Source organism: Castanea sativa, chromosome 4 (assembly GCF_040712315.1).
Source record: "Castanea sativa cultivar Marrone di Chiusa Pesio chromosome 4, ASM4071231v1".
NCBI lineage: Eukaryota > Viridiplantae > Streptophyta > Magnoliopsida > Fagales > Fagaceae > Castanea > Castanea sativa.
The window spans coordinates 31013190-31026392 of record NC_134016.1 but is presented as its reverse complement, the minus strand read 5'-3'; the positions used below and the strand labels follow the sequence as shown (position 1 = coordinate 31026392).

The 13203-nt window shown below is 38.5% G+C and overlaps 1 protein-coding gene across 5 annotated transcripts in view; it reads right to left on the bottom strand.

Annotated features, from left to right (window-relative positions):
• LOC142631005 (histone deacetylase 15) overlaps positions 1-12910 on the bottom strand; it is a 31870-nt gene extending 18960 nt beyond the window's left edge. The window contains exons 1-5 of one of the 5 annotated variants that reach the window (XM_075805062.1): positions 12765-12886; positions 12549-12687; positions 9510-9796; positions 8663-8839; positions 8252-8366 (exon numbers count right to left, since the gene is read on the bottom strand). In XM_075805062.1, the coding sequence (XP_075661177.1) occupies positions 8252-8366; positions 8663-8839; positions 9510-9794 (577 nt within the window). In that variant the 5' untranslated portion in view covers positions 9795-9796; positions 12549-12687; positions 12765-12886. Of the gene's footprint in view, positions 1-8251; positions 8367-8662; positions 8840-9509; positions 9797-12548; positions 12688-12764 lie in introns of all 5 variants that reach the window. The other 4 variants (XM_075805064.1, XM_075805061.1, XM_075805063.1 and 1 more) reach the window with 4 other exon arrangements.
• Between the last annotated feature and the right edge of the window lie 293 nt (positions 12911-13203).

Here is a 13203-nt window from a genome sequence, read left to right as displayed (position 1 = left end):
AATTACCCAACTGTCTTATACCCAACCCCCCATCCTGCAAAGGCCTACAAACCTTGGCCCAATTAACTAAATGAATTTTAGGTTCACCACCAATCCCATTCCACAAGAAATCTCTCTGTAATTTCTTCATACGCTTAGCCACCTTACCCGGTAAGGTAGAAGAGAAAGAAAGTATGTAGGTAAAGACGATAGTGAGCTTTTAATGAGTGTCACCTTATCCCCTTTAGATAAATACATTATCTTCCAACCTGCTAATCTCCTCCCCATTCTCTCTAGAATAGGATTCCAAATAGATAAGTCCTTAAATTTTGCACCTAAAGGAAGGCCCAAATATTTCAAGGGCAGAGAAGACTGCCCACACCCCAACAGACCCACCAAAGCCTCCAAATTGGGTACCCCAACAACAGGTACCAACTCAGATATCCCCAAATTAATACGAAGCCCTGACACCTCCTCAAATCTAGCAAGAATCGCCCTCAAATTAGCAATCTGAGAAGGTTCAGCATCACAAAACATCAAAGTGTCATCTGCAAATAAAAGATGAGACACCATCACTAATAGACCAGCCGTACTGCCCACAGGAAAGCCTGAGAATTGTCCAGCAGATGCAGCCACATCCAACATACAACTTAATGCCTCCATCACAATATCAAACAACAATGGAGATAAAAGATCCCCTTGCCGAAGCCCCCTAAAACTTCCAAAGAAATCAGTTGGGCTACCATTGATCAAAATGGAAAACTTTACAGTTAAAATGCAATACCTAATCCATTTTTTCCATTTTCTGAGAAACCACAACGCTGCAGCATATACATTAAAAAATCCCAACTCACATGATCATACGCCTTCTCCACATCCAACTTACACAGCACATCCGAAACTCCTGACTTCAATCTACTATCAATACATTCAGAAGCAATCAAGATGGAATCCAAAATCTGTCTACCCTTCACAAAAGCATTTTGTGAATCTGAAATAAGCCCATGCGCCACCCTACGAAGCCAATTAGCCAACACCTTAAAAATAATCTTATAAATCCTACCAACTAAGCCAATAGGCCGATAATCCTTTACCTCCACCGAATCCACTTTCTTAGGAATAAGGGCAAGGAACAAAGCATTAAGACTCTTCTCAAACATTGCCTGAGTGTGAAAATTGTGGAAGACAGCCATAATTTTAGTTTTCAAAACACCCCAACAAGACTGGAAGAATGGCATGGAAAAGCCATCCGGGCCAGGTGCCTTATCACCATTACAATCATGGATCACCTCAAACACCTCTTCTTCCTCAAAAGGCCTATCTAGCCAACTTGCATCTTCCACTGAGATGCTAGAAAAATCCTCATCATCTAAGACCGGTCTGTGAGCCACCTCCTCAAGATAAAGCTGCCTATAAAATTGAGAGATACAGTTTGCTATAACAGCCAGGTCAGAAGACAACACCCCATCCACCATAAGCCTATCAATAGAATTTAACCCTCCTATGAGAATTAACTATACGGTGGAAAAACTTAGTATTCCTGTCTCCTTCCCTAACACAAAGAACTCTAGATTTCTGCCTCCGACATATTTCTTCCAACAGAGTAGCTTTTTCTAACTCATCACGAATTCTTCCCATTTCCACCCTTTCCTCCGCTGATAATCCCTGACTCTCCTCCATATTCTCTAGAACACTAAGGTCCTTCCACAATTTTCTAATCCGAACATCAACGACCAAACACCCCCACATTCCATCTTTTCAAATCATTTTTATGGAGCTTTAATTTATTGGCCAGAATAAAACTCAGTGCACCGTGAACCTGGTAGGAATCCCACCACGACCGAACCCTATCCACAAAACCTTCATCCTTAAGCCACATATTCTCAAATCTAAATGGCATACTCCCTCTCTGAAAAGATCCACCCTCAAGGACAATTGGAAAATGATTTGAGCACAATTTAGACATTCGTCTTTGAGAAATTGTTGGAAACTTATCCTCTCAATCTGCAGAAAACAAAAATCTGTCCAGCCTAGCCTTCGAAACAACTTCTCTAGAATTTGACCAAGTAAAAGCACCCCCTTGCAATGGCAAATCAATGAGACCCTGTTCCGAAATAAAATTAGAAAACTCCCTCATAGCAGTAGTGAAAGAATTAGACCCCAATCGTTCGGAAGGGAACTTAACCACATTAAAGTCACCACCCACACACCATGGGACACTCCACCAGCTATTCAAGCCACAGAGTTCCTCCCATAATAACCTCCTATCTCAGTGTAAATTAGGACCATAAACATCAGTAAATGCCCATACAAACTGATCTGACACACTTGTAAACTTACAAGAAACCGAAAATCTCTCCACTGCTTCCTCTATTTTATTCACTACCCGAGTGTCCCACATCACTAACACCCCACCAGAAGCACCACAAGAACCTAAGTAAGACCAATCAACATGTTGGCCACCCCACAAGCTACGAATCACCGCTCTATTAATCAGCCCCATTTTGGTTTCTTGAAGACAAACCACATCTGGCCCCCATTTCCTAATCAAGTTTCTAACCCTGAGCCTTTTATCTTGCTCATTCAACCCTCTAACGTTCCAAGAAATAATCTTCACTTTCATTGATAAGACACAACCGCCCGCTCAGAACTTGCACCCCTTGCTTTATTTGTATCATACTCAACATTCAAAGATGACAACAAATTTTTTAGCTTCCGCTGACCTTTCTGTCCTAACTTGACCAACTTCGTCTGATCACCCACCACAAGTTTCTGTTTATCTTTCTTTCTGGCCTCTATGGCTAATAACAATCCTGTAATCTACTCCTCAAAACCTTCCAGCGAAGTGCCCACAGATTTCTTGAAAGCCTTTATCCTATTGGTTACCCATTGTGAAAGTTGACAATTATCTACGCTCTCCTTACACCCAATCTCCTTCATATGACTACACTCCAACTCCAACTCCAACGGACCTTCAATAGCCAAAGGTACCACAACTAATGGCTCATCACCTCCCTCACAAGACCTCAACCTTTCATCAGACTCCCACAGCTCACTCACTAACTCGGGAACCACAGTCAAGGAATCTACTAACCCCTCACTCTCATCAGCCCAAGTAACCCTCTGCCCTTCATTAGTACTAAAAACATTACCTGGTACACACTCTCCCTCCAAACTTGAGCAAACTGACATACAATCTGGAGAACGATACAGTGGCAATGGGAGCACTAATTGCCTGCCATCACGCAATTGTAATATCCAGTCTTTGGAATTACCCCAAGACTTATCCAAGTCTCCGACCAATTCCCTTATAGTTGGGCTAGGTAGTTGGACTCCCTCAAAATCAGAAGTAACCGATCCTTCCAAACCCACAAAATCCTCATCCCCATCCTCCGATGCCACTGAAGAAGACAAAGGCACCAGCTCCGACACTAGCGGGTCAGCAAGGGTCATCACCGGATCCGATATCATGGACGATGACACCACCGGCACCAACCTTGACCCACATGGAGCAATGATCGGCGATATCTGTTCGTGGGAGACTTGGGCTACCACCGCCGGACCTGTTGGCTCAGTGGGTGGCTGAGCTAGTCGATTCAAGCTAAGCTGACCACCCTTAAATTCAACTTCCGTCACTGCTAAGTCCAACGGTACCTTCGCGATGTCGCAGGTTTCTCCGATGTGGTGGGTGTGACCACCGATACCTTCGGCGATGTCGCAGGTTGCTCCGATGTGGTGGGTGTGACCACCGATACCTTCGGCGACGTCGCAGGTTGCTCTGATGTGGTGGGTTGGACCATTAAGCACATAAACTCCTTCGTGTCAATGAGTTCACTTCTACCTGAGCTTGGCAACGTGAACCCATTCTGGTATGAAGACTCCAGAGCCCTTAGTCCACTAAAGGAGCTCTCTCCAGCCTCAAAATTATGTGGGCTTAGCAAACCCAGAACCAAAATGGATTCTATATTTCCCACCGAGGCTTGGGCATTCTTCTTGGATGGGCCCAAACCCACTTCAGTATTAGAAGCAATCTTGCGTGTTACCCATTTGCCAGCTTGTTGACCTCCCTTAACAGCATCACAAAATACCCACCTCTTTCCATATTCATTCACAATCACAGTCAACCCTCTACCCAACCAATGTCCCTTCCTATTATCACGCAACTTTCCAAACTCACCCATTTTTGAATTCAAATTAGGCTTCAAAGGAATATTGCAATTATTTCCTTCCGGGATTTTCTCCTCAATTTTATTCCTACCATTAATATCACCTGCTCCACCCTCACCACCACCCACGGCTGCCTGATGAAAACTACCAATCTGAGTTTCAAAAGCTACTACCTATGTGTGAGACTTATCACTCGGAATCTCCACAGTATTCTTCACGATACCAGCCTTAACCTTATCTTTGTTGAGGGGCTGCTGAACATGCTTCAACATTGCCTGCACTGAAGCTTTGACAACTTCCACATAGGACCTGGTAGGATGATGTTTTGGGATCTGCTTAGACCTGTACGGTACAAACTTCAATCCAACCAATGCATATTGAGCAGGTTCCAATATCCTTCGTAATTCAATCCCAAAAGTTCTCCATCCTTGTTGTAATTTTCCGGCAGGAATAATGATAGTTCGCCGCCACCCACCAACCTTAAGCTTTGTCACTGATACGTACTGCCCAAATGAATTGGACCCCCGTTGCAAGGTGTATGCAGTAGCACCTTCCCTGAGCGTGTAAAATTGCTTAGGACTAACCCCAATCACAATGTGTTCCAGATTCCACATTATCCAAAGAGCTGCACTCTTGCCCAAAAACACCGATTGCATGTAGTATTTTCCCCGTTCAAAGATCTTAAGGGAGAAAAAAATCCCTCCTTCCTCAACCACCAACTGAAACAACTTAGATTCAATAAAGAAACTTCGGAATCCCCCCATACTGATCCTAGTACATGAAAATTAAAACAGGATTTCTGGCTAATTCGAGGTAAATGGATCCATACTTGTATATCCACAGTTCAATTCTCTGTTTTGATTAATGGGTCTCCAACTGATTTTTTTGGTAGTTCAAGGGGTTTAAGACAGGGGGATCCACTATCTCCTATGTTGTTGTTGATTTTGATGGAGGTGTTCAGTAGGATGTTGAGAAGAGTGGAGGGAGCTGGCTTGATCCGTGGTTTTAAAGTTGAGGGTAGGAGGGGTGGTGGGGAAAGTGTTTCACATCTATTGTTTGCAAACGATACTATCCTATTTTGTGATGCAGATGTGGAGCAAGTTCTTCATATTCGGTTATTGCTACTCAGTTTTCAAGTGATAACAGGTTTGAAGGTCAATGTGCACAAGAGTGAAATGGTTCCAATAGGGGAGGTTGATGATGTGCATGCCCTGGCTGATATTTTGGGCTGTAGAGTTAGAACTTTGCCTATGTCTTATCTTGGCATGCCGTTGGGGGCTTCACATAACTCCCCTTCAATTTAGAATCCCATTTTGGAAAAAATTGAGCAGAAATTAGCCAGATGGAAGAAGTTGTACTTGTCTAAAGGGGGTCGATTGATGTTACTCAAGAGTACGTTATCTAGTCTTCCTACCTATTTTCTTTCTCTATTCACCATTCCTACTTATGTTGCTAATAAAATTGAGAAGTTGCAAAGGAATTTTCTATGGTGTGATAGCAAGACTCATTTGGTAGGATGGGATAAAATTTTTGCACCTATAGCTAACGGTGGCTTGGGGATAAGAAAACTTACTACTCTCAATAAGACTTTATTGGGGAAATGGTTTTGGCAGTTTGGGAAGGAAGAGGATAGGTTATGGAGGAGGGTGGTAGTTTCAAAATATGGGGAAGAATGGGGGGAGGGGGGGGGATGGACCTCAAAGCTAGGTAGGAGAGTTCATGGGTGTGGTTTGTGGAGAGGTATTCGTATGGGATGAGAGGATTTTAGCAAAAATTGTTAGTTTATTGTTGGGTTGGGGAATAGAGTGAGATTTTGGCAGGATGGTATGGGGATCAACCTTTCCAATTGGCTTTCCCAAGGCTGCATGGTATTGTCATTGACAAGGAGGCATCTATAAAAGCTTCTTTGTCAAGGCAAGGGGCGGAGGATAGAAAAATTTGGGATGTTCATGTTAGTCGAGAACTTAATGATTGGGAGATGGATGAAAGGCTGCATGTTCTTCGAATATTGGGAGTTAATACTCCTCCACTGGATATTGGAGACCGGATGTTGGAGACCCGATGAGATGGAAGTTGAAACATAATGGGGAGTTTGACATCCGGTCGTATTATAACAAATTGCAGGATTCCCCCTCTTTTTTTTTGATAAATAATGTAAGAGTATTATTAATAAAAATAAAGAAATTGCCAAGCCGAGTACATTCCCCCTCAATTGTCTTTCCTTAGAAATGTATATGGAGAGTAAAGGCACCTAGATGGGTTTCTTTTTTTGTTTGGTGTGTAGCTTGGAATAAGATCCTAACACGTTATAACTTGAGATTGAGAAGATTGGATTTTATAGCCTGGTGAATTATGTGTCAACATTGTGAAGAGACGGTAGACCACTTACTTCTTCTTTGAGAGATGGCTCATCGGTTGTGGAGCTTTGCCTTAATAACTTTTGGTTTGTCTTGGGTTATACCTAGATCGATCCCAAATTTGCTTTTTGGCTGGTGAAATTGGTTGGAGAAGTATTCGCCTCAAATTTGGAACTTAGTTTTGTTGTGCATCCTATGGTGCATTTGGAAGGAATGGAATCGGCAGACTTTTGAGGATTTGGACAGTTCCAGTGATCAAATGCTTGCTTCTTTTAATGGGACTCTTTTTTATTGGTCTCAGGCATGGGGACTCACGACTAATGATTCTCTCCCTTCTTTTCTTAGTTCTCTTTCTCTTTTGTAAGTATTTTGTTGTCTGGTTTTCTTTTATGCTTTCTATCTATTTTTTCTTCTTGTACTTTTTGGGTCTGCTCTATGTTTTTCATGCATAGAATAGTCATTCGTATATATAACATTCTTACTTATCAAAAAAAAATAATCTAGTCACACAAAGTTTAAACACAACATACTATGTTATTCTCTAGTGCTTTATAAAAATACACAACTATGATAGTTATGTTCAAAATGAGATATATGGTGCAATAAAATATATCCAAAAGGCAAAGACCAAAAAGCACCAGAATGATAACTTATCCTCATTTCTGTCTTTTGATATATTTAAACTTTGCACAAGTTATTTCTATCTTCTTAAATATTTTCATATAATAAATTTGTAAACAACTGTCAAGGGACAAGATGATAATCTAGTCACACTAAGTTTAAACATAAAATATTATGTTATTCTCTAGTGCTTTATAAAAATACACAACTATAATAGTTATGTTCAAGATGAAATACATGGTGCAATAAAATATAACCGAAAGGCAAAGACCAAAAAGCACTAGAATGACGACTTATCCTTATTTCTGTCTTTTGATTTTTTTTTTTTTTAAATGTTTGTGTAGTACACCACCTTAAGAATAGTGTTTTTATAGCAAATCAAGGGTCCACTCGAGCATTTAATTTCATTAATTCTTAATGATTCGTATATTGTTTCGCAAAAAAATAAAAAAGCATGCATGTGCATGTTTTATGCTTCCTCAAAAAGCACTTGAGAAGCATACCTAAGGCGTGCTTAATAAAACAAGCTTCACTTCAGCCAAGCAAAGTGCTTAGACCTTAGACCTTTGGCTTTAAGCTAGCCTAAGCATGCTTTTACCAACTACAAAAACTTAAGATATGTTTTTTGTTGCATCTTTCATGAATTTATACTTATCAAATTAGGCACCTTCCATCTTGTTTGCATTGAGAATGTTGATTATGGAAGAAAATTAATTCCTACAGTGTAATGACATTTGTGTAGTCCTCATTATTTATATTAAACTATAGTGTCCATCTTGGAATGCGACTTTGTAAGCAAAATTTTAAACTGCTCCTGTGTGATTTTACAGCTTCTATTTTGCAACGCCATCACCAGGCTTTCACACATTTAGTATACTATATCAAGGGGCCTAAAACATCTGCACCTACCCAAAAAGGTACAGAACAACAAATCTAAATCTGCATTATTCTAATCATAGGTAAACAAATTTGAACGCATAATCACATTACTTCTAAGAAACCAATTGCCTTTGTGATAGGATAGCTGCAAGAAGATAAGAAGCACCATACACGACATTTAAGAGAAATTTTCTCAAATCAGTGATAACCATGCCATACAAACCAGATAGCCAATCATATGAACCTACCTCTGTGTCTTTCTTTAATTTCTGATTCAACCTCAGCAGACCCTACATCTTGTGAAAAGGGAGAAGCAAAAAACCCATGTCTAAGGATTCCAGATTCTTTATGTTCCCCACAAATCTGCATGGAAAAGATAGCACTAAAATTCATTCCTAGTCATAGACAACCAAACCTTAGAATTTTAAAACTTTCAATTATCAATTAAAAATCATCTCGGTTTTTTTTTTTTTTAGGTAAATATGACTGAAACTCACCCAAAAATATATTTCTGTATTGGACAAGAACCAAACAAAAGAAGGAAAAACATAATTTTTTTTACATGTAAAGAAGTTTGACACCTTTAATCTTCACCAAAATAATAATAATAATAATAATAAATAATAAAAAACTATATCTAAAAACAAGCATAAACATACATCACAATGGATGGTGTCATCAAGGTTAACCATTGTACAATTGGTGCAGAACCACTTCTTAATTTCTACACGCTCTTGCGTGGGCTCCCAATCACTATCATCATCCTCATCATCAAAGAGGTCTTGGTTGTTATACATATCTTGGAAAGTCATTTCTTTCTGCTGCCTCGCTTTTTTCTACAAGGAAATCCCAATGTCATTTGCAAATTCAGAAGTTTTAAAGAAAGAAATTACTATCAAAAGCAACTAAACTGATGGAGGAATTCGATGAAAGGGAGGGTTGTTACTAAGTCGCTTAGAGAAAAGAAAGAAAGAACTAGCTCTTCAAGAGACACACTCTTGGAATAATACCTCACAAGTAGAGATTTCTTGGATTCAAATTCAACTAGTTACAATGAGGGCAGCTTTGCTTATTTATAGTTACATAAGCAAGCTGCTGATTGGCTAGGAAGTTAGTTACAAGAACCTACCATGGCTGCCATGTAATTGGCCAAGGCCTAACAAACTTCTCTAACTAACTGATAGACTATTGCACTTATCACTAATAACCTATCAGCTAACTAACTTTCTGTTACAAGTGATAAAGGCCATTACTCACTAATAACCTATCAGCTAACTAACTTTCTGTTACAAGTGATAAAGGCTATTACAAGTAATAGGAACTACATATCATACACATCATAAAAACTAATGCTGACATAAGAAACTAATGAATGAACTTGCCGGACAGTAACAAGTGGTAAACAGCTTCCTCTAAATGAACCACATCATAAACCCTGGGGAAGGGGGAAAAAAAAGGTATCTAAATTTCTTACATTTGAGTACATTATCCTCATGTTCCACTTACATGAATAACATCAGGCTGCATGTTTGCATTAAGACTGTCTGAAGCATCTCTAGTGGATATTCCTGATCTATTGACTTCCCCAACATTTTCATCATAACAAGGTTGAGAACTGGTTCCATTGGACCCCAAGTTTCTACATCTTCCGTTACGGCCTTGACGTGGATTTTGGTCACTTTGTTTGTGAAGACTGTTCTCAGCCTCCCCATTTGTCAAACGACTCATTTGAACTGTTTCTCTTACCATGTTGGATGGAGAGTTCACATGGAGATTTTCTGCCAGAATCATTCCTTCATCAAGATCCCATTCATCAAAAATACTATTGAATGACATGGGGAACATACTTAACAGCAGGGATATAACATAAACAATACTGGACATAGAGAAGGAACTGATTAAGAAACATAAAATAATGTAAGATAAAAAAAATATTAAAAAAAAAAAAACTGTGATGCAAGAGAAAAAAAAAAAGGAAAAAATATTAATACTAACATAAATCAATCCAGGTGTATCATACATGGCACTAATAGTATTATAAGAGTTCTTTCTGAGGATTGAACTAACATAGATGGCCTGGCCACCCAAATTTAGATTTGGGATGCCCCCTTCATCTCAAAAATATTTTATTTTTTATAAACGGGCCCAATGACCTATACCTCAAATGACGCCTCTTCCTCTTGTAAGAGCAATGTCGAGGGTGAGATCCACTAGGTGCTTGTACAATTACCAATATTGAAATTTTTTTTTAAATAAATAAATAGGCAAACTTTTTTATAAAGGGAAAATAAATTTTAAGCAAAGTTGATTGTAAAGTAGCATTTTTCCAGCTCATAGGCAGGAAAACTTAACTAGAAGTATTGAAACTTAGCAGAAATGTAACACCAAAATAATTAAACAAGAAGTTTTTTTTATAAGGAGAAAAAGATTTTTTTTTTTTTTTACTTTAAAATCAGCTATGGAGTTGACCGATCAAACAAGGATCTACAAAATGAAGCTAGTAGTTGTTCACCCAATGCTCCAAATCCTCAAAAGTAAGACAATTTCGCTCTCTCTACAGTGTCAACATCAAACACAAGGGGTTGAGATCCCATATATCCAAAGATTGCTTACAACCCAATTTCTCCAACCAAATAGAAGTTCAATGACCTTCTCCAGTACTGCCCGCTTAATATCAAAAGAGCTAAAGACAAAAGTCCACAATTCACACGCAAGTACAATTTATAAACAAATGATCCACTGTCTCTCCACTACATCAGCACAAACAACACCAACCTACCAACGTGTAACCTTCTTAATGAGATTTTCAAAAGGATCTTCCCCCATGTTGTCCAAACAAAGAATGAGACCCTCTTAGGGACCTTAAGAAACCAGATACTCTTCCATGGAAAAGGCACTGCACAATTACCCCGTAGTGCTTTGTAGTATGAACAGATAGTAAAAACACCACTCCCCTTCAAACTACAGCTTAGTCTATCGCAACTCTCTTTCCTAGGGTTATTAGAATGAAGGAGAATGAGAAAAGCAATCACTGAGTCTAATTCCCAATAATTAAAATCTCTTCAAAAAACTGACATTCCAACAGCTCATTTCCCCTGCCATCTGGCCACTCAACATATCACATACCTGTGGAACAAAGTGGTAACACCTCCTTCAAAGAATGACCTCTACAACAGGTGTCATGCCAAAACTGTAGGTGATGACCATCTCCTACATCAAAAATGACATTTTGCAGAAACCCATCCCACCTCATCCAAATGCTTTTCCACAGGCTACATCCATGTCTCCCTCGAGCCAATTATGAAGTCCCCCCTCCCCTTTTCTCCCCATACTTCATAGCAATTACCCGTCCCCATAAATGGGTGTCTTCCAACCCAAAGCACCAAAGCCATTTTCCCCAGTAAATCTTGATTGAAAGTGCTTATCTTCCTTACACCCAACCCACCATTAGCAATTGGAGAACCTATTCCACTCCCACCAAAATGGTATTTAAACTCCTCACCAAAACCCCCCACAAGAAATTTCTTAACTATCTCTCCAACATGTTCACCACAGACCAATACACTAATTGGTTTAGGCAAGATTTGAACATAGGTCCTTTACTCGACCACAAGGAACTTTGCTAGTTAACTTAATTGGGACCCACGTAACTAGACAACAATTTTTTTTTTTAATTAAGTTTCTGAGCTTTCTACTGAGAATAAAAAACACAGTTATCTGGTTTAATGATATGCATATCCTCAATCTCCCTCAATGGCCAGAGCCATTAGCCAGTCCAGTTTTCCCAAATTTTCTTCTTCTTTTATACACTTAATCAGAAATTAATCCTATAGTGATTAATTTGTTGTTTCTTTTGTTATTTTTCGTTTCTTTTTACTCTTTTTTCACCATCGTGAACTCTTTTTGGCAGGGAATTAACCCAGATCTCTTATTCAATTATTAGAAACTTTACCAGTTGAGCTAACTAGAACCCAGTGTATTTTTCCTACTATTCCTTTTTCAATAATATTTTCTTTCTTACCTATCAAAAAAAAAAAAGTATTCACTCCAGCAAATATTAAGCACTATAATATCAATTTTCATTAGATTTCTTTGTAAAATTTTTTGGCTTTGTTTTCTGAGTTGAATTTTATACTCCATCCATTATAACATATTTTCCACCATTTTAAACAAAAACTATGGATTGTACTGTTCCAATTGTATACATCCTGTGTACTTGACATGGGTTCTCTTTTTCAATCAATAAACTTTGCTATTTATCAAAAAAAAAAGTACTCAAAAAAAAACTAATTTTTAACACTACCCAGTAAATAAAATAATTTTTTTTTTTTAAAAAACATGTTTTGACTTTGCATGTGCATGTGCTAAAAGCCTAAAACCCCACTCAAAAAACAAAACCCAGAAAATAAAAAAGAGCAAAGCAGAAGCAAAAGCAAGCCATAACTACATGATGTAAATATGGGCATTCTTAGAGATGAAAGAAAATAAATATGACAAATTAAAGAGCAATGGGAAATGAGAGAAGAAGTTCAGTAGTGAACGAACCGAGATCGGGCTAATGTCCTTTCTAAGGTCGTTCACTCGGAACGGATCCAGTGTTAGAAATCAGAGATTTTTGATAACTGATTCTAACTCCTAACACCGAGTCTGAGTCTTTTCAGAGTTTCCTCGTAGACCCGGCCCACTTCAGGGTCAGCAATGAAATTTCAATGGAAGAAGGTGGAGATGGGTATTGATAAAAAATAAAAATAAAAAAGTTACCTTTGGGGGTAGGGGAAAATCGGGAAGGGTTTTTGCTTCAGTCTGATGTACAGAGAAAGAAGAGGAGAAGACGGAGGTTGCGACTTGCGACTTGCGATTTGCTACCAACTAAACCCAACTACTAAACCAAAATAATAAAGTATCCTTAAAAAGAGCAGTGCAAACTTTTCTGTTTATTTTACGGATGAGAACTTCTTCTCTTCTTTTTTTTTTTTTTTCTTTTTTCTTTTTTTTTTAAGGTACTTATTATTCAAATATTATTTATTTTATAATATATTTTTTAAAAATATTAATTTAAAACTTATTTATTTTTCTTTATTTATAATAATCGTCATTTATTACTGCGCACCTTTAATGCAGTAATTACTCCACAGGTATAAGTACTTATAGAATATGGAGGCAAGGATCAAAGTTAAAGTCTCTAGGAGAAAACTTCACA